Genomic DNA, 20,453 nt, shown 5'->3' on the forward strand with positions numbered 1-20,453 from the left:
GTAAAGCGGCTGGCGCGGCCAAGGGGAGAGGAGGCTGCCATCTTGGTAAAGGGTACCTGCCTCATCCTTCCTCCTGGCTTCGCGACAGGACCTGCAGATTCCTGATGGCCGCGGATTCCAAGTTCTTGGCTCTAAGCAGAACGCCTTTCCTGGACGCCCGAGAGTTTTGCTCAAGAGGGTTATTCTTTTTAAATCTTGTTTTCTTAGAGAACTCGAACCGTCGGTGGCAGATGGGGCACAAGACGCGTTCCAATCTTAAAACATGGGGCTTCTCCGTGCTCCAATCCCAGAAACTTGGAAGTCAAAGACCTTTAGGCATGTCGAAGCTGGAGGCACAGAACATTATATTCGAGGAATGGGAGAAATATAGGCTAGTAGAAACCCTAGAAGTGCAGACAAATGCCTTAATTTTGCTGTGCCTCAGTTTCCTCCTCTGTAAAAGGGGGTTGATGCTACATCCGTCCTATACGATGATTCTGTAGTAAAGCGCCTCGAGTGTGCCAGGCACCTAAACCTTGGCCATTGTAACTGTGTCTCGCCCTGAGACTTCGTCTTAGGTCTTTGCTATTTACAAGGCCTATTTGGAAGGAAGGCCCTCCAGTCCTGGCACCCATCCCGAAGGACCCAGGGCCTTCTAAAGACTGCTCTCCAGTCACAGAGGAGGCACAGAGAGGGAAGGCGCCATGCGGGAGCCACACAGCGGAGCTCAGCAGAGCGTTGGGAAGGTGGCAGGCCCTGGGCGCCGACCCTCTTGCACGGGGCTTTCGGGGACCTGCCCGCCTAGCTCCCGAGTGACCGCCAGGGGGCGCCGGGAGCCGTGAAACCGGGCGCTCGTGGGCGGGAAGAGCGCGCGGGCCAGCGTGGCCCAGGGTGCCGTGGGCGTGGCCGCGGGTGGGTGGGGCGCGGGGCGGGGCAAGGGGCGCGCGGCTTGGCGAAGCTCCCGGCCGGGACCGCGGACATGTGTGCGTGCGCTAGCGCGCGCACAGGAACGTCCTGGCCAGCAGTGTCATCTCCTCCCCGTTAGGAGCCCGTTGGCCCTGGGAGGTTATGTGTCAGTTGTGTACCGAGGTGGCGGGCAGGGCGGGCGACCACGTGGTGCCCAAGTTCGCATTCGCTCATCAAACCCACGCCCCAGGGCTTGGTTCCCAGGCCCCCGCGGCGGGAGGAGGGAGGGAGGGATGTCCCGGGGGGAGGGCCCCAAAGTAACTTTTCTTAGGAAAATATGTCGCTCTGGCCCCCAGCCCAGGCCTGAGTCACTAGCTCGGCTGGATTGAGTCATGCACCCCACCCCAACCCCCAGGAGCCTGGAGAGGACCCCCCTTCCCTCTCCCGCCCTCCCAGTTTTGCTCCGGGGCCTTCACTCCCTGGGGAGCCGACCCCACCGCAGCCAGCCCCGAGACAGCCTCAGTCCAGCGCGGGAAGAAACCTTGACTTTATTCGCTCTGTGGGAACACAATTCCGTCCACAGGCCCCTCCCAGCCCCGGGCGGGGTCGCTGGTGGGCGTGGGAATCCCAGCAAGCAGCCCGGAGAGGGCATCAGGTCTCTCTTTCCCATCTTTTCCATGGGGCCCCTGCCAGGGTCAAGCACTAATATGTGGTGACGGCGGAAAAAGGCGTGGGGGATGAGAGATCACATTGAAAGGGGGAGGAGGGTGTAGCACCAAGAACCACCCCCCACGACATCCCAGAAAGGGACGGGCTAAAATAACGACCTTTCTGTCTGGGCGGGGCTCTACTTAAATACGGACTGATGGCGGGCAGGGTGTCCCAAGAGTCCTAAAATCCGGAGCCTGCAGGGGACGGGCCCAGGCTGCGCATTCCACTGTGGGCCGGGAGGGGGGGGGGGCTGGAGAACAGAAACACCTCACGGTGGGCACAGCCTGGGAGGAGCAAGGGTGGAAAGGGCTATTCTATGTGCTGCAGGATCCTTATTAGAGACGTGGTGTTACCAGAACGAGGTGGGGACCATCTGAAGAAGCAGAAGTTTGTCTCCTCTCTGAGCCCCCAGTGGTCCCAGACCTGAGCCTAGCTCAGGTCATGGGGGCTTGTTTGTCAGAGCAATCAAGAAGCTGCTAACTTGTGGGGAGAAGCAAGGGATCCCTCCCAGCGTCAGAAGTCAGCCTGGTTAGGGCTGTGTGTGTGTGTGTGTGTGTGTGTGTGTGTGTGTGTCTTATGGTGCCCTCCCCTCCGTGTGTGTGTGTGTGTGTGTCTTATGGTGCCCTCCCCTCCGTGTGTGTGTGTGTGTGTGTGTGTGTCTTATGGTGCCCTCCCCTCCGTGTGTGTGTGTGTGTGTGTGTGTGTGTCTTATGGTGCCCTCCCCTCCGTGTGTGTGTGTGTGTGTCTCTTATGGTGCCCTCCCCTCCTGAGAATGTCAGCTGCACAAGGGCAGACGTCTTTGTTTTGTTCTCTGCTGTATTTCCCAGCGTCCAGCACAGAGAAGGTGCTCAATAAATATCTGAATGAATGAAGCATGCTGGATGCCTGTGTGCGTTAGTGTTGGTGTGAGGGCAGAGTGTAAGGACAGGTGGGCAGCGAAGCCTTGTCCCTCCCCCAGGGCCCCACTAAACGCTGTGACCCAGGTGTCTGGGCGGGGGTGGGGGGACAGGGAGACGGCTGGTCCTTACAGTGCGGCAGAGAGCATGAAGGCTGGGGAGGGGATGTGCGTGCAGCTGACGGGAGCTGGGGAGCCACAGCCAGGCAAGTGAGAGGGAGGGCCAGCGGGGGGCAGCCGGCTCACTCGGCCGAGCCCTTGTGGCGTCGCTTGGAGGGCGGCACGAGGCGGCGGGGCAGGTTGGCAGGCAGCCCGTGGCCCTCGAGCTTGGCCTCGATGAGGTGGCTGGCCAGGGCGAACTCCTCGTCATCCAGCATGCCGTCGCGGTCGACGTCGCTCAGCTTCCAGATGCGCCCCAGCACTGAGTTGGGGAGCTTGGTGCCCACCATCCAGGTCTTGGCCTTGGAGCCACTCAGCTTGCCGTCGGCGGGCGCCAGGTTGTAGAAGATCTCGTCATATTTGGACTTGTCTTTGGTCACCACCCACTCGGCCTCGTCGTCCGAGCCCTCCTCACCGTCCTCCAGGGCCTCGTCGGGCCCCCTCTCCACAAAGGGGCCCATGTGGGTGCCCTCGAACGCGCCCCCCTGCACGCACACCTCGGTGTTCTCCAGCTCCTCCTGTCGCAGCAGGGGCATGAGCTTGGCGATGTCGTGCGTCAGCATCTCGTCCAGCGATTCTAGCAGCTTCGGCTTCAACGAGTGGAACTTGGTGAAGTCATGTGCCATCAGCAGCTCCTGTGGGGGGAGCCGGGAGGGTTGGGGTGGGGATGGGCGAGAAGTCAGGGGTGCCATCCCTGCACCAACAGGAGCTGAGGCATTTGAATATTGGCACGACCTGTTCAGCACCAACCACCCAAAAGAGACTTGGGCATCAGGGTCCCAGGGACCCTCCCATGGTGGCAAAGAGGTTGGGGGCCCTCAGATAGCTCAGAGTAGCAGCTTGTTTACCAGCTGGTAGAGGATTTCAATATTTTACCATCAGGTACAGCTTTACCCAAGCACTCACCCCTGCTGCCCAGCCAACACCCCCACCATAATGCAAATTAAGAAACTTAAATGTCTGCTGCTAGCACTACCGCACCACCTAGAAACAGGCTAAGTGGACTGCTGCCAAATCTAGAGGTCAGGTTTGGAACAGCCAGATTGTAGGGGATGCTGGGACCCCAAAGAAGCCATCCTGTGCTTGAGCAGCCCTGGGTGTGGGTCCGTGGTCATGCGCCAAAGGAGGCGTGGCAAGGATAGATTCACTTCATGGCATCACATAAATTTCCTGCGCCCCAGCAGAGAGGCCGGCTGATACCATCATAAAGGGGTGGGGGTGGGGAGGGGGGAGGGTGAAGGGGGAGGGCTCCAGGGCCCGGCCGCCCAGGTTCCAACCCAGCTCTGCCACTCAGGGGCTGTGTGTCTTTAGGCAAGTGGCTTCACTTCTCTGGGCCTTGTGTTTCACATTTGTAAAACAGTGCAACAGAGATCCCCTTAAGAAATGAATTCATCTAAAGAAAGTGCTCAATAAATGTCAGCCACTATTTCTCCAACCTGGTGTTTCCAACCAGGGGTGATGTTGTCCCCCAGGGGACATCTGGCTATGTCTGAAGACATCTTTGTCACAACTGGGGGCTCTGCAATGCACAGGACAGCCCCCCCCATCAAAGAATTAGATGACCCCAAAGATAAGTAGTGCTGAGACTGAGAAACCCTGATCTGACCCAGACTATGTGTCAGGTACTACTCTCGGGGGACTTGCAAGCATTAGCTGATTCAGTGCTCACAACCAGAGGCAGATAATATCACGATGCCCATTTTCCAATTGAAGACATGGAGGCTCCAAAAACTAAGTCTCATGTCCAAGCCTGCAGCGCTCCTAAGTGGCTAAGGTGGAATTCACTGTACCGTGGCCCCATGGCGTCAGGCTGCAATCAGCTCAGACCCCAAAGTCATGGGCTAACTCAATCTCAGAACAGGGTGCTCGTTCCCTGCCTCCATGCCAGAGCTGAACCAACGTCTCCAGCTCCATTTAGTGACTCCTGCCCAGCTCCAGCGGCTCCGGGTTTGCTCCAGGCCACCAGACCCGGATCCAAGGCTCTCCCCAACCCTGATGATCCTAGGCTTGAATATGTGAGGAGCCTCCTACTCATCCCCCAATAGCCATTTGTCCCTTCTTCCTCAGTCCTGGAATCTCTGAAGGATACCCTGGCACCTGGCCACTCAGAGAACTTCCCAGCTTTCCTTGCAGCCAGCCATGGCCATGTGACTAAGCTCTGGCCAATTGAATGTAGAAACAAGTTGCATGTGCAATTTCTAGAACTGCCCTGTTCAATTTGGTAGCCATTAGCCACCCGTAGTTATTTAAATTTAAATGAATTAAAATTAAATAAAGTTTAACATTAAATGTCTTCAGTTGCACCAGCCACATTCCAAGGGGTCAATAGCCACATGGGGCTAACGGCTACCATTTTGGACAGTGAGACAGAAAACATTTCCATCATTGTAGAAAGTACTATTGGATAGCGCTGTTCTAGAAAGTGGCCTTAAAGAGAGACTCTAGACCTATCTCTTTGCTTTCCTCCCACCTCTTGCTGGCTGGAATGCAGATACAATGGCTGGAGTTTCCACAGCCATTTTGTACTATGAGGTTTTCTTAGGCATGGAAGTCAGGTATGGAGGAGAAATAAGACAGAAGAGGAATGGGTCTCTGGCTCTGTAAAGCAACAAATTAGCCCTGGTCCACCTTCTGAGAATCTGATGAGGGAGAGAAATCTCTATCTTAATCAAACCCCTGTGATTTGGGGTTTTCTCTTCACTCACTTATCCTAACCCATGAAACTATTGTTCTACAGAACCATTTGCTGGAGGTGCTTTCCAGAATGTACTACACATCCCTCCTGCTTTTGAGGCCCCAACCTGGAGCCCCCAGAAGGAGCTCCCTCCCACTCCCTCTTGGGCAGCCTCCCACCTGCATCTTCTGGCAATCAGGAAAGTCCCCAGGAGCTATGTTGTGCTCCAGCTGAATCTTAGCAAAGATCACGGGCAGCTTGAAGATCAGCTGCTTCTTCTTGTTCTCCTTCCCGAACACAGATGGCATCTCCTTCTTCAGGTAGCTGATGATGTATGCGTGAACCTGCGGGAGAACAGTGGTTCTCACCTGGGCTTGCATCAGTCACCTGGGGGAAGCTGGTTAAAACACAGGTTTCCAGCCCTGCTTCCAGTTTCTGATTCATTAGGCCTTGAGGGGGACTGAGAATTTGCATTTCTAGCAAGTCCCCAGGTGACACTGATGCTACTGGTTGGGGGTGGGGGTGGGCACACTTTGAGATCCACTGTGTTATTGTGCTGGGGCTTGGCCTCGGCCCCTCCTCTCTTTCTTCTGGGTAATCTTGCCCCTCCCATGGCTTTAAACTGTCCTCTAAGCAGTCCACTCCCAAACTTACATACCAGCCTCGGCCTCTCCCTTGAGCTCAAGACTCATAGAGCTAAGCGCCATGTCAACATTCCTAGACAGCTCCTCTCATGACGCCCTAAACACAGTCCCTGGCCCAGCCCTGAGCCCTGTCACTCTCAGCCTTGCCCATCCCGGGAAATGCCCCCTCCCCCCTCACCACCTCCCAGTTCAGGCCAGAAATCTGGAAGTCATTCGTGATCAGATTCTTCTCACTCCTCAGCAGCCACATCCAATCCATCGTGACAGAAAGTCCTTTTCCTTCTGCCTCCTAAATGTCAACCCTGCTTCTCCATTTCCCTTGGCTCAGTTGCCACCAATCCCATACCGGTCACCACCCTCCTGGACAGACATACTGCACAGCCCACTGGTCTCCCCGCTTTCCCTCCTGCCCCCTGCAACCTCTTCTCCATGCAGCAGCAGCTGCCAGAGGGGGGTTTAGGAATGGACGAGGGATCATGCCACGGCCTTGCTCAAAAAGTCTCAAATTGCTTCTTATCCAAGTTCAAAAACCCTTACATAGCCAATGTGACCCAACAGCAGCAGTTCTCAATGTGTGGTCCGGGGAACCCTGGGGATCCTCAAGATTCTTCCAAAGGGGTCTGCACAGCCAAAACTCTCTTAATAATACTACTAAAACATGACTTGCCCTTTTCACTCCCATTTCCTTCTGAGTGGACCATGGGGGGCTTTTAAGAGGCTACAAGATGTGTGACGCTGCAACTGACTGAATGCAGGAGAGACTCGAGTCACCTTCTCTGAAGCAGGCATTAAAAGAAATTTGCAAAAATGCAAAACAGGGCCACGCTTCTCACTCACTTGGGGAGGGGGAGGTTGGAAGATAGTTTCCATAAAATGTGTTAAATATTTAGGTTAACAGGTAACAGATTCATTACCGTTGTTTTTAAATGAAGTATTAATAATACTCATCACTACTACCAATATTAATGTAAATTAATATTATGTAGCAATTCTTGTTATGTATAGTAAATAATAATTTTAAATAATACTACATACCTAATCTTTACTAATAAATATTATGAATTATTAATAGCGATTGAAAACTCTTCTCAACAATAAAAAGCAGCATGTTAGAATTGATGGAATAGTTTTGACTACTTTTTTGGTACAATAAACTTCAACTAAACAACAAAACAACTTTACTCAGTTTTAACTTCTAATGGGGTAAAGAGCGATAAGATGCAATCCATGAAAATAAAGTTCTTCAGGGTCCTCGATAACTTTTAAAAGTGTAAAGAAATTCTGCAACCAGAAGGTTAAGAACTGCCGCCGACATCATTTGGTTCCTGCGGATCCGTCCAACATCATCTCCCCCCACCAACCCCCTGACTCGCTGCAGCTTCCTCACCGCATCCCATTTCTCTGCATGCAACGCCTTTCCCATTGCACATGCTGTTCCTGCCACCTGGAATTCTGCCCGGTCCCCCCACAGCTGGCCCCCTCGGCTTCCTGTAGATGTCATCTCCTCCCAGAGGCTGTCCCCATGAAAAGCAGGTGCCCCAACCACCACAGCCTGATGATTTTCTCTCTTCAACTTTTATTGTTTTGTTCACAACATTCATTGTAATTTGTCACTATTTTATTTAGCTGTTGACTTACTTATTCTGTCTCCCTCCATCCCAATATGAGTTCCAGAAGGGCTGGGAGCTTGTCTGTTCCCTGTCACCCCAGCACCAGGCTGATACGCTCAGCAAGCACCCAAGAAATATTTGTGGAATAAACCAATGACCTTGGGAAGTTTTGAACCACAAATCTTACGGGTTATCAAAAAAAAATAAATAAAAGGAGGGCAGGATAATGGGTATTGGTATGTCCTATTTTTTTGGGGGGGGGGGAGGCTTAATAACTAAATATATATGTTTGTATAAAAATAGAATATGCCTGGAAAAGGCACAACAAACTAACTAGGGGTTGCCTCTAGGGAAGAGACTGAGGGCTGGCAGGAGGCCAAGAGCGGGAGGGTGCCCATTTTACAGAATGTGAAAGTTTAACCACGGGAAGCTCTTAAGTTTTCAACAACAACAACAAAAAACACTTGTTAAAAAATTCATCTGAAGAATCCGAGGCTTAGAATGTCAGCAATTGTGGTGGCCCCGGTGGGCTCGGAACCCTCACCTCCTGCAGCCACACATGTTCCTGCCCCCGGGCCTTTGCACGGCCGGCTCCCTCTGCCGACACTGCGTCCCCCAGCTCTCCATCCAGAGCACCCTCCCGCCCCCTTCCGATCCTTCCTGAATGTCACCTGCTGGCCGAGGCCCTTCCGTACCTCACTAGCCTGGCCCCTCGCCAGCTCTCCTCTTCCCTCGGCTTCTTCCTTTACCATAGAAGCGGCCTTCGCAATGCCGTGGTTTCAACCACCATCCTGGAATCGTCCCTCTTTGCAGCTATCACTTCAACCGAAGGGCAGAGCCAGGACTCACCCAACACTCTACTTTGAACAGAAGGGGAAACTGAGGCACAGAGCGCGTGTGTGTTGTGTGTGTGTGTGTGTGTGTGTGTGTGCGGTCACCAAGACTGTCCAGGAAGGCCTTTTGGGAGAGCCTGAGGGGAGGTAAACGGCGTGGGCTACCTGGCAGAGGCCGGACCAAGGCTGGCAGGGTCACGGGTGCGGGGTGGGCAGCCGGGGCGAGGGCTGGGGGCGGCAGTCAGCCGGGCCACAGCGGACCCTGAGCGCCGCGCGCAGCACTCCCGGGTCCCGAGCTGCACCGGGGAGCCCCGGACGGATCCGCCAGGAGCGGGGGAGGGAGTGGCCGACAGGTGCCAGCGGCCAACCGGGGCAGAGGCGTGGCCGGGCGGGCTGGGGGTGGGGCGATGGGCGCGGGGGCGGGGCCAATGGGCGCGGGGCGGGGCCTGTGGCGCTCCGGGAGGCGCTGATGGCCTTTCCAGAGAGGAAGCGGGGGCAGGTGCCGGGAAGAGATAAGGAGGGAGGGCCGGGGCGCGGGGCCCGGACTCCGGGGTTTGTCCGGGTTTCCGGAGCCGCCTCCTGCCTGGCCAGGCCACCAGGTGTCCCGCCGGACCCCGCCCCTCTGCCCCGCGGCCCGAATGGGCCTGGTGGACAAGGGCCCGTGGGAAACTGAGGCAAACTAGGGGGAGACGGAGAGAAAGACGGGGAGGAAGGGAGGGGAGGGAGAGAGGGGGAGAGATGGGGGGGCAGACGGCGGGAGGGAAAGAGAGGGAGAGAAACAGAGGGAGGGAGTAGAGAAAGATTAGAGAGAGTGAGAGAAAAAGAAGTAGAAACGGGGGGCTGCTAGACAGGAAGAGGGAGGGGTGGAAGCTCTAGAGGTTGGCCAAGGAGAGAAAGGGGGGATCCCAAGGCTGCCCCCCCACAAACACACACACTGGGCTGCTCCCTCCCTCCTCTGGAGGATTCCTGGGGGTGGGAGGCGGGGGGCTCTGACTCACCCCTCTTGGCTGCTCTTTAAACCAACACCTCGGGCTCCTCCACCTCCCAGAACCTTCCTGGCCTCCCTGGCTGCCCAGCACCCGGCCCCACCTCCACCCTGGCGGCCTCCCGGGGAATGTTCCACCCAGCCTCCAAAACCACTCTCAAACCAGTGCTCTCCCCCCAACCAAGGCCCCCCAGCTTGCTCCCCTCGCCCCTCCCTGGTCTCTGGCCCCATTCTTGGACCCTGTCCCTCTGCTGCTTTCAACCCTGCACGGCTCCCTTGGAACCAAGGGCAGGCCCCGGGGGGCTGACCCTTCCCAGCCTCCGAGTTACCTGCTCTCTGCTCCTCCGTCTTCATGGATATTTTTCCCCTTCCTGCACTAGCCATGTCCCCCTCACCTCCAGTCCATGCACTTGCTGGTCTCCTGGCTTAGTGTCCCTTCTCCTTTCCCCCTCCTCCCCCTCCTCCTTCTCCTCCTCCTCCTCTGGGTCTCAGCTCAGATGCCCTCTCCTCCAAGAAGCCCTCCCTGTTTCCCCCATCCCAGCCCTGCCCACGCTGGGTCATCACCATCTGGGGACGGGCCTGTCTCCCCCACTGGACTGTGAGCCCTGTGAGTGGGGGGCCAGGGCTGTCTTGGTCACTGCTGTGTTCCCAGCACCGCCCAGCACATGGGCCAGGCATGGAGGAGGTTTGTTGAATGTGAGCATTTGTTGTCGAATGTCATTCATTCAATAAATATTTACTGAGCACCTCCTCTGTTCCAGACATGGGGATACAGCAGGAACTATTCAAAGATCCCTGACTCCACCCCTCGCCCCATCTGCCCACCCCACACCTATGACCCTAACAGCCTGGTCCAGCCTCTGCCAAGCAGCCCACGCCGTTTATCTCCCCTCAAAGACCCCTGATTCTGTGGAGCTTAAATGGGAGCAGAGGAGACACACTGTCAACTTGAAAACCCAATGAACGGATAACACAAGGCCAGAGGGCAAAGAAGAAAGCTACGATAGTGCCCACACAGGGGGCAGGCATAGCCATAAAAGGGGAGAGCAGAGCAGACCTCCCTGTGAAGGGGATCTTTGAGTTAAGGCCTGAAGGAGGTGAGGCGAGAGCTGTGTGGATCTCTAGGTGGGAGGAGGTGGGGAGAAGGGAGAGAAGGGCCCCAGGGGGAGGGAACAGCCAGTGCAAAGGCCCTGGGGTAGGACAGTGTGGCCGTAGCTGAATGCATGATGGGGAGAGGGTGAAGATGAGGACAAAAAGGGAATGAGAGGAGGCTTCAGCCAGGACTTGGCTTTTGCTGGCTGAGAGGGGAGCCGGGAGCCTCAAGAGGGCTGTGTGCAAAAGTGGGACCTCACACAATGTGATGGGCGGTTTTGGCGATGGATGAAGACATAACAGGACAGAGAAGAGACTGAGAGACACAGAAAGAGAAAGAAAGAGAAACAGGATGCAAAGGTGGAGGACCAATTCTCCACGCCGTGCCCCCAACCCCGCTCTGCTTTGTGCAGAAGGACCCCCGCTGGAAGAGAACAACTCAGCAGGGAGCGGAGGACTCGCCAAGGGCTGCCCCCACCCCCCTCCCTCCGTCCCTGGCCGCCCACCCCACGCGGCTCACCCGCACCAGCCGGGCCCTCTTGACCAGGTCGTTGAGCTTGCGCAGCGCCGCGTGGCGGGGCAGGCCCTGGATTTCGCGGAAGAAGTCCTGCTCCTCCAGCTCGAAGAGGCGCCGGTTGTCGGGCACCAGGAGAGGCTGGGACCAGAAGGAGCCGATGTAGACGCGCAGGACCTCGGGCGTGCCCACCACCTTGCCCAGCGCCCACATGAGCGCTCCGTAGACGCGCATCAGCTGCTGCGTGTCCACCATGTCGGCCTTGTTGAGTACCACGCGGATCTTGTCCTCGTGGCCCCGCAGGGCGCCGATGGCCTCCGAGAACTCGTCGGAGATCTCCAGCTTGTGCGCGTCGAAGAGCAGGACGATGAGGTCCACGCGCTCGGCGAACCAGCGCAGCACGGCCGCGAAGTCGTAGCCTGGGGAGGGAGGACGAGGAGCAAGGGACAGAAGTCAGCCCTCCCCGCCCCCCAGCCGCGCGGACGCCGCCGTTCCTCTGGGCTGCTGTTCGCACTGTACGGATGTTAGGTTGTTAACTGGCGAAATCCTTGTCTACCGGAACAGTGGAGTCCCCCAGCCCCAAGCTTTTCCCATCACTCTGGCCCCAAACCCTCAAGCCATCTGGCTATGGGAGCAATCACCATCCCGCCTCCGTAAAAATTCATTCATTCATTCATTCATTCAGCAGGTATTAGTGATGTGTATCTGTACAGATGTAGAGGTTATTAAAATATTGATGTATTTCCTAAGGGGATATGCCCCATGATTCTCTCCCTCACCCCACCCCCGGGCCTCTGAGTGCCCCCCATGACCCCAGCTTCTCCTCAGGACCTCCAGGATCTCCCCACAATCCAGCAACTTAATAATTCACACCTGGCTCTGGCTAGGCCCTTGCAGATGTTAAATCTTTTAATTCTATTTAACAATATTCACTGAAAACTTCTGTGGGCCAGGCCCTGTCCTGGGCACTGGGGATTCCAGAGCAACCCAGGCACCCATCCCAGTGGTTGGCTGACACCCATGCTCATTCATTCATTCCTGTCACCATTCATTTCCTCATTTGTTCATTCATTCATGCCATTTGCACCTTTGCTTGTTCACTCATCCGGTTGTGAGTTCATTCAACTGCCGCTGCTTGGGAGAGCAGAGGGGAGTGGTTGAGACCCCCTGACTTGGCAGCCAGCAAGGCCTGGGTTTGAATCCCTGTTCTGCCCCCATCAGCTGTGTGACCTTAGCAAGTAGCTTAACCTCTCTGAACTTCTGTTTCCTCTTCTAAAAAATGGAAATCATAATGACCTACCTCACAGGGATGTTGTGAAGATTAAAAGAATATAATCTTTTATATTGGGACTAGAGACTATAATTAATAGGAATATTTTACTATTCCTATTAATACCACACAAATGCTAGAGATAAATAATTAAGGGCTGAAAAGAGCTAGGGGGTGTTTTGGGTCATGAGAATTGTGTAAAATGGAAAGTGATGAGGATTGTACAACTAACTGATAATAATCTGAGAAGCTGAGTATTGTGGACAGAACATATGCTATGTGAAATTAGGAACCTCCTACTTTATAAATTAAGCCCTCCATCTTGAGGCTTGCTCTGGTGAAACTTATGGTTGTAAAGGGGAAGCTGAACCCACCTATAATTTGCCTAAGAGTCACTTCCAGAGATTGCTCAAATGTGAACTTGCTCTCTCTAAGCCCAACTCTGCAAATAAATTCATCACTCTCCCCCCGACGTGGGTGAGTGAATCTCCCTGGCGATGTGGGACACAGATTCCGGGAATGAGCCTGACCCTGGCATTGAGGGACTGAGAATGCCTTTTTCACCAAAAGGGGGAAAAGAAAGGCAACAAAATAAGGTTTCAGTGGCTAAGAGATTTCAAATAGAGTCTAGACGCTGTCCTGGAGGTTCCTCCCATGCAAACTTCACCTAGATATGCCAAATGGCCACAGTATGATAAGCCCAAGTCAATAGTAGTCCCCAAAACTCTAAAGAATACCCAGATCCCTATCTGGGACTTTATGAAAGTTTCACTCACTAATTTTATTCTTCAAAAACTTAAATCCTCCAGAGAGCTCCTATGCCAGCTGAGTCCCAAAATCCAGAGGCAACAGCCTCTTCAAGCACATCAACCAGTTGTGTTCTCTTTTCCCATAACCAGTTTAACCCCTTTTCAACATGAACAAGTTAGGGTGATCACTGCTTAGACATCCCTGAAGGTCAGGAAAATGATTGAACTGGAGGAGGGGGTAGCAACAGACAAGATGGAATTTAACAAAGGATTACGAGTACTGAGTCTCTATGTAATTTTCTTTTTCTTAGTTGCTAGGATATTAGAATAGCTAGAAGGAAAGAACTGAAATGGTGGAACTGTAACCCATAGCATCCTTTGATATTTGCTCTATAGCTACTTGTTAAATCGAACTTTGAAAGTTACCAACTTTTTGCTTATATGTTACAGTTCACAATAAGGAAATAACTGAAAGTGTGGAACTGTAACCCAAAACATTTTTGAAAAATTGCTAACTACTTGTTAAATTGCACTTGGAAAGTTATCATTTCTATATAAATATGTTATATTCCACAATTTAAAAAAAGAATCAGTTATAAATAAACTTGAGTATAGCAAAAAAATATATAAATGAGTTAATATACATAGCAATAAAGAGCATACACACCATTTTTAGCTGGCATTGAACTATACACTTAAAATAGGTGAGCATGATGGCATGTAAACTAAACCTCAATAAACTGTTATTAAAAAAAAGTGCCAGAGGCATATAAGTGCCCAACAGTTGTTAGTTTTGGGCAGGCCAGGCCCATGGTGGGTGCTGTCCGTTAGTTATTTGGGAACCCTTCTCCCATTCCCACAGCTGCCTAGTGCCTGTCCTGGGCTGGGGACACAGAACCCTGTCCTGTCCCCATGGGCTGGGAGGTGGGAGCCCAGGGGGCTGCGGGATCCAGAAGGGGCGCCTGGCCCAGACTGGGTACCAGGGGTGGGGATTTGGGGGGGCTTCCTGGAAGAGGGGTTGCAGAGTGCAGCCCTGTGGGATGAAGGGTTAACTAGCAGCTCACCATCACTACTGATTCATCCCTGGCTGGGTCAGGCCCTGGAGGCAGTCTCCCTGACTCAGCTCCTTGAATCCTCACAACAAATCTAGGAGTTAAGAAACCATGGATATGACAAAGCTTATTTCCAGAGATTGCTATTCATGAGTGGTTTGCAGCAGAAGAACTGCAGTAACGGTGAGTTTAAAATCCTAGAACCTGGGCCACTGTTACCTGAAAAGCTCACCTGATATCCGTCTTACCTAAGATGAAATGATTTTGTTTTTAAGTACCTAAGTGATACAACTTTGCTTCAGGTATATTTAAAAATATAATTTTAAAAAATATTGGCAATCCCACCACTCGGGACAGCCACGTACATGCATGCATTGCAAAATCTCTCAATACTATTTGTAATCTGGTTCTATTATTGCTTAACAAAATGCATCATTCTGGAAAATGTAATTCTACAATTTCTTTTTTAAGTGTTGCCTATATGCATCCTATCTCCTATAGGTACCATAATTTACTTAACTATTTCTGTATTCTGATACATTTTGATTGTTCCCAATTTTTTAGCAAGCAAAAATAAGGTGATGAATGTTTTCCTAGCTCAATCTCAATGTGTTATTAATTATTGCTTTGGAATAAATTGCTATAATTAAAAAAAAAAAAAGCCACCCTAGAAGCAGTCACTTTGATGATCCCTATTTTCAGATGAGGAAACTGAGGCACAGAGAGGTTAAGGGACCTACTCAAAGATGCACAGCTGGGAGGCAGCAGAGCAGGGGTTGGAACCCCGGCCCCAGCTGGGGAGATGGTGCTCGGGCCCCACCCCAGGCTGCAGGAGGAGGAAGTAGTTTCCCTCCGCAGGGACTGGACCGGGCAGGGGTGGTGGGCATTGTTTTGGGGGAGGAAGGGCTGGGCTACCGGGGGAACAGCAGCTGCGCTTTCCCCCTCCCACCAGTGTCTACACAAACACACACACAGGCCCGGATTTGGAAAGGGCGTCTCATGGGGCGGGCGGGGAGGGATGGAGGGAAGGAGGTTGAGTCAATGTGGGGACGGAGCCGTGGCAGAGGAGCCCGGCAGGCAATGTCGACTTTCAGACTACATGGAGCCCCGGGGCGCGCACTCAGCCGCAACAACAACAATGACAACAATAATAATAACCATTAACCATTATGTAGCACCTACTGGGTGCCACACATTGACCTAAATGCTTTGCACGTTTTAATTCATTTAGCCCTCACAAGGACCTGTGAGGCTAATCCTATAATTATTCCCATTTTACAGAGGAGGAAACTGAGGCATAGAGAGGTTGAATGGCTTGTCCAGGGTCCCACAGCATAAAAGTAGCAGAGCCTAGACTTGAACCCCAGCAGAGGGCTCCACTAGGCTACAGACACACTCAGGTGTGTTCAGATATCACACACCCAGGCACCCCACACTGCACACACACACACGCATACACACACATGCCTGCCCCCAATGGCACACGCCTGGATACAATCTCAGCCACACGCAACAAGAGGCTCCCAGCACACCCTTTACACACAGTCTAGGACCCATACACGTACACGTGGTCACACAATCACAGACTTTGAGACCCACAGTCAGACACCAGTGCGCACGCACACACACACACACACACACACACACAACCTCCAGACCCGAGGACACCCATGTAAACACAATCACACCCAATCACATAAAAGATACACTTTTGCACTCATGAGCACACGGCTGTATACAGAGATACAAGCACCTGCAGTCATACACAATCCCGCAAAGGCCCCCACAGTTGTATACGGCCACCATCACAAGCATAATCCAGACACACGCAGACACACATACACATCCAGAGTCTCACACATACAGACACACAACCTCAGCATCATGCCCACAATTATACACTTTTCCAGACACACAGTCACACACAAAGCCACGGACCCTCCCACAGCCAGACACACTCACAGTGACACACTGTCCCAGGATATACAGACTCCTGCACACTCATGTGAGCGAAAACACAAACCCACGCAGACAGACAGACAGACTCTCTTCCCTTCTCTTCTACCCCCAGGGGCAGGGAAGGAGACCCCGTCCTCTCCTCTCTCCCCCTCCCCGGCCCCACTGGGCACCCCGATCTGGCCCAGGGACCCGCTCCTCCGCTGATCCGGGGCCCAGCCCCTGCGGTGGGAGCCCCAGGAATTCCCCGCCCGCCTCCCCCCCCGGGCTGGCCGGGCGCCTCCCGACGGCTCCTGCAGCTGCCTCGGCCCCTCCCGCGCGGACCCAGGGGCGCCCTCCCGGCCGCTCCCCAGCCGCCCCGCCTCCTCGGTCCCCTCTGCCCCACACCGCGGCCTCCTTTGCCCCAGTTTCTGGCCCCTCCAGACTCTGGGAGTGGGGCTGGGAGTGGGGGGGCAGATACTGCGGGGGGGGCGGGGAGAGGCCGAGCCGGGCGGGGGTGGGGCCCGGCCGCCTCGGGAGGCCCCGCTGGAATGCGCCCCCGCCGCTCCCCCTGCACAGCTGTTTATAAATTCCAGCCGGCCTTGGCCCCCGCCCAGCACCCCCACCCCCAGCCCCATCTGGGCCCCAGACGTGCAGCCAGAGGCTCTCCGGGCCGCTGCTCCGGGGCTCCTCTCCTGCTGCCCCGGGGCGGCTCCCTGCCAGTCTTCAGGCCCGCCCTGACACGCCGCGGCAGCCCCGCTCACACGTGCTCACCCAGCCCTCAACGTGCACCAGCATGGAGGGATCCCAGCCGCCCACCAGCTCCCTTCTGCCAGCCGCCTGCTCGGGTCCAGCTGGCACACATCCGGGTCCTAGCAGAGGCCCCGGCTCCCTCCTCCCTCGGACCCAGGGGTCCGGGCCCCCAGCCCCCTCCTCCCTCAGACCCGGGTCCGGCCCCACTCACCGCGGCTCACCCTCTGCTTGGCGCCCGACAGGATGCCCGGCGTGTCGATGATGCTGATGCTCTCCAGCACCTGGTTGGGCAGCTGGGCGCACATGAACCTGGCGGCAGAGGGGGGTCAGGGGTCATCGCAGGGAGGGGCAGGAGGAGAGCAACCGTCAGACGTGCAATCAGTGCAATCGGACCGCGCGGGGGAGAGTCAGGAACAGAGATTCTTATCTCGGAAGCGAAAGGGAAGATGGAGCAGAGGATAGAAACTAAGAAGAAAGGCAGCCGGCGATCACCGAGCCCTCACCGTGAGCCGGAGCTGGTCTCTGTGCCTTCCTGTGGGGCCAGGATGATAATCACCCCCATTTGCCAGATGGAAGTCAGGGACTCAGAAAGGCACAGAGAGGTTAAGCCACCTGCCTGTGGTCACACAGCTAACCAGCAGCAGAGGCAGGATTTGACCCCCGGCTGGCTGGCTCCATCAGCTTAGCTGCTTCCCCAGAGAAGGGGGGCCTCAAGGCAGAAGAGGACAGAAGCTGGGTGGGGGGGACTCAGGCAGAGACAAAGTAATTGGGGGTGGAGGAAGAGAAACACAAGGGAGAAGGGAGGGAGCACATGGTGATGGGGCAGAGATGGGGGCCCGGAGCAAGGAGACGTTGGGCTGGGGCCACCAGGGCCCCCCCCCCCGGCTCCCACCACCCCCCACCCTCCACACCTGTTAAGGAAAGTGTTCCCAAAGGGGTTGAGTTTGCGGAAGGGCTTGTCGGGGTCCACGACGAGGGCATTGCCGGGCATGGTGCCCTCAGTGTCACCGTGCATGATGGCCACGAAGCAGTCGGTGGTGGGCTCAGGCCCCACGCGGGAGCCGGGCACCTCCTGCTCCAGCAGATAGTGGATGAAGGTGGTCTTGCCGGTGCTGTACTGACCGGCCACCAGCACCATGGGCTTGCTGTCGAAGTCGGCATCCTCCAGCGCCGGCGAGTGGAAGGTCCCGAAGCGGTAGTGCTCCTCCAGGGGCAGCAGCTTGGAGCGGTACAGCTCCTTGAGGGCTGAGGTCACCGTGCGGATGGCCTCGGGCTGCTGTTCCCGGGCGCCGCTCCGCTTCTGCCAGCTGAACATGGTGGCTGCTCGGGCCCACTGCGCAGGCTAAGGGAGGCGCTGGATGGAGGGCTGCCTGGAGGAGGAACAGAGGGCGTGGATGGAGGAGGAGGAGAAGAAGGGAGAGGAAACCAAAGGGACAATGTCTGGTGGAGGATGGGGCCCTGATGGGGAAATGAATGGAGGAGGTGAAGAGGGTGCTGATGGGCGGATGGAGGGAGGATGAAGGGAGCCTGATGGAGGAGTGGGGGGAGGAGAGGGCGTTAGATGCTGGGATGCAGGAGGAGCCGGCCGAGGAAGGGGGGGCTACAGGGATAGCCGGAGGAAGAAACCAGGGGTGGGGCAGGCGAAGGAGGTGGTTGACGGTGGGAGACCAAGGGATGGTAAAAGGAAAGAGGTAGAAACTGCCAGGAAGAAATGTCTTCTTTCCCTCCTTCATTCTTGTCTCCCTCCCTTCCATCATTTGACACATTTTCACCTGAATCACTCAGTGTGGCAGGAGCTATGGACCCAGAAATGAATCACAACCTGGGCCCCACCCACCCAGTGCCCCCAGTTAGGAACGGACGTTGGCACCAAGCAGTCCAGGATGCCTGGAGAATGCTGGGCAGGGGACTTGTAGGCATCCAGGGGGGCACGGGACGAGCTTGGGGCAGAGCTGGCGTTTGAGCCGCCTTGTGAAGCACAAGCAGGAGCATTTAGGCAGAGGGCATGGCAAAGGCCCAGGGGTGCTGGGAACTGTGAAGGTCCGGGGTGGCTGGACACAGGGGTGGCTGGGAGGAGGGAGCAGAAATGAGGGAGCTCCTGCGTTACCAAGAATTATAACTCTACTTTTGTGACGGCCCCAGGCCAGACATTACTCTAAGCACTTTGCGTGGATTGGCTTGTTTAGTCTTCGTAACTCTCCTATAAGGTGGGTCTGTGTCCCCTTCCTGACAAGGAAGATCACAGTGACTCTCCCAGGATGACTTAGAAAGTGCTTGAGCTGGGGACGGAACCAGGCTCAGAGCCTGTGCTCCCACCACAGGGCTAAGGGGTCAGAAAGTGAACCCCACAGCACAGGGCCCCCCCAGATCCAGGGCGCTCTGTTCTCTGTATTCCCTGGCGGTCCTGGCATTGTCCGTAGGACCTGGAGCCATGTCCCCTCTGGTCATCTGGGTCTTTGCTCTTTTTTTTCCCGTCCACACTAGCAGTCTAGCTGAAGCCTTAGTGATTTTACTGATCTTTTCAAAAACCCAGCTTTCGTTCAGATCGCAGTGTCCACACACCATTCCCCCCACTAGAGGAAACCAGGGCTTCTCGGAGGAGCGGCTGATCCCAGAGCTGGGGCAGGGAAGGGGCAAGTGAGGCCGAAACGCAGGGTCCAGCCTAAGCGGCTCCCCTGGCCAATGACGGGACAAGATGAGTATCAAAAATAACTGCAAATCGAATAATCTGTGAAATAAAAATTATGCTCCAAAAAGCAAAAAAGGAAAAGGAAAAGGAATCAGGGAAGGAGTGGCTGAGTGGCGGGAGAGGCTGGGTGGGGAGAAGCAGGAGCCAGAACCCGGGAGGTGAACCGAGGGCAGGGGCTGCAGGTCACATCCCAGCAGGGGGTGGGGGAGTCTGGGGGTTCCAGGGGAGGAAGCCTGGGGGTGGCAGAAGGGGACAAGTGAGACAGAGGTGGGGGCGGTGGAGGGCCAGACCCCGCAGAGGGGATCCTCCCTGGCTGACAGTATGGGGGGGTTGGATTTGGGCGGGAGTGGGGGAGAATGGGGGAGTGGGGGAGGCTGGGAAGAGCTGGGAAGAAGTGGGGGGCTAGAGGAGATGAAAGAGAGGGGAGAGGGAAACTGGGGGAGCCAGGGAAGGATGGGGGTAGGGTGGGTGGGATACTGGGGGTGGCGCAGACTGGGGGGGGGAAGTGGAGCAGACTGGGGTGGGACTGAAAGGTTGGGGGAGACACTGCAAGGGGCTGGGGAGGTAGATTGGGGGAGACTGGAAGGGGCTGGGGGCCTGGGAGAGACTGGGGAGGTTCAGGAGGGCCGGGGGAGTCCGTTACGGGGTAGGAGGGACTGGCCAGGGCAGGCTCGGGGGCTCCGCTGGGGGCAGGGGGTCGGGAGGCGGCGGCCGCGGGCCGGGGGCCACTCACCGACGGGGCGCGCTGACGGGGGTCCCGCTGGGATCCGAGGCGCCCGCGGAGCGGCCTTTGCTCGCGATTGCGTCCGGAGCCGTCTGAGCCGGGTGGGGCCGGGAGAGGGGAGGCGGGGAGGGAGGGGAGGGAGGGCCGGGGGGAGGGGCGGGACGAGGCGCCCCCCCTCCCCAAACAGGGCACCCCGGCCTCTGGCGCCCCCTGGTGGGCAGTGGGTAGTGGGGCGGGCGCCTTCGCGAGCGGGGTAAGCGCTTGGGCTTTCGAGTCCGG

The 20,453-nt window shown here is 55.7% G+C and overlaps 1 protein-coding gene across 1 annotated transcript; it reads right to left on the reverse strand.

Moving 5' to 3' along the window:
• Positions 1 to 1,414: 1,414 nt before the first annotated feature.
• EHD2 (EH domain containing 2) lies at positions 1,415 to 20,285 on the reverse strand. The gene is made up of 6 exons (XM_037819573.1): positions 20,184 to 20,285; positions 17,673 to 18,131; positions 16,973 to 17,070; positions 11,009 to 11,421; positions 5,504 to 5,668; positions 1,415 to 3,285 (listed from the first exon to the last, which is right to left on the reverse strand). Exons 2-6 carry the CDS (start codon positions 18,074 to 18,076, stop codon positions 2,734 to 2,736), a joined length of 1,632 nt encoding a protein of 543 aa, XP_037675501.1. The 5' UTR covers positions 18,077 to 18,131; positions 20,184 to 20,285; the 3' UTR covers positions 1,415 to 2,733.
• Positions 20,286 to 20,453: the final 168 nt, after the last annotated feature.

This window comes from Choloepus didactylus, chromosome 27 (genome assembly GCF_015220235.1).
Source record: "Choloepus didactylus isolate mChoDid1 chromosome 27, mChoDid1.pri, whole genome shotgun sequence".
Classification (NCBI taxonomy): domain Eukaryota; kingdom Metazoa; phylum Chordata; class Mammalia; order Pilosa; family Megalonychidae; genus Choloepus; species Choloepus didactylus.

Bases quoted from the DNA above. Each gene is read 5' to 3' on its own strand.
- EHD2 (XM_037819573.1), bottom strand. From the start codon at position 18,076: ATGTTCAGCTGGCAGAAGCGGAGCGGCGCCCGGGAACAGCAGCCCGAG. The intron at 5,669-11,008 runs GTGAGCCGCGTG...GTTCTCCCGCAG, and splicing joins AGAGGGCCCGGCTGGTGCGG to GTTCACGCATACATCATCAG. The intron at 3,286-5,503 runs GTGGGAGGCTGC...CTCCCCCCACAG, and splicing joins CTGATTGCCAGAAGATGCAG to GAGCTGCTGATGGCACATGA.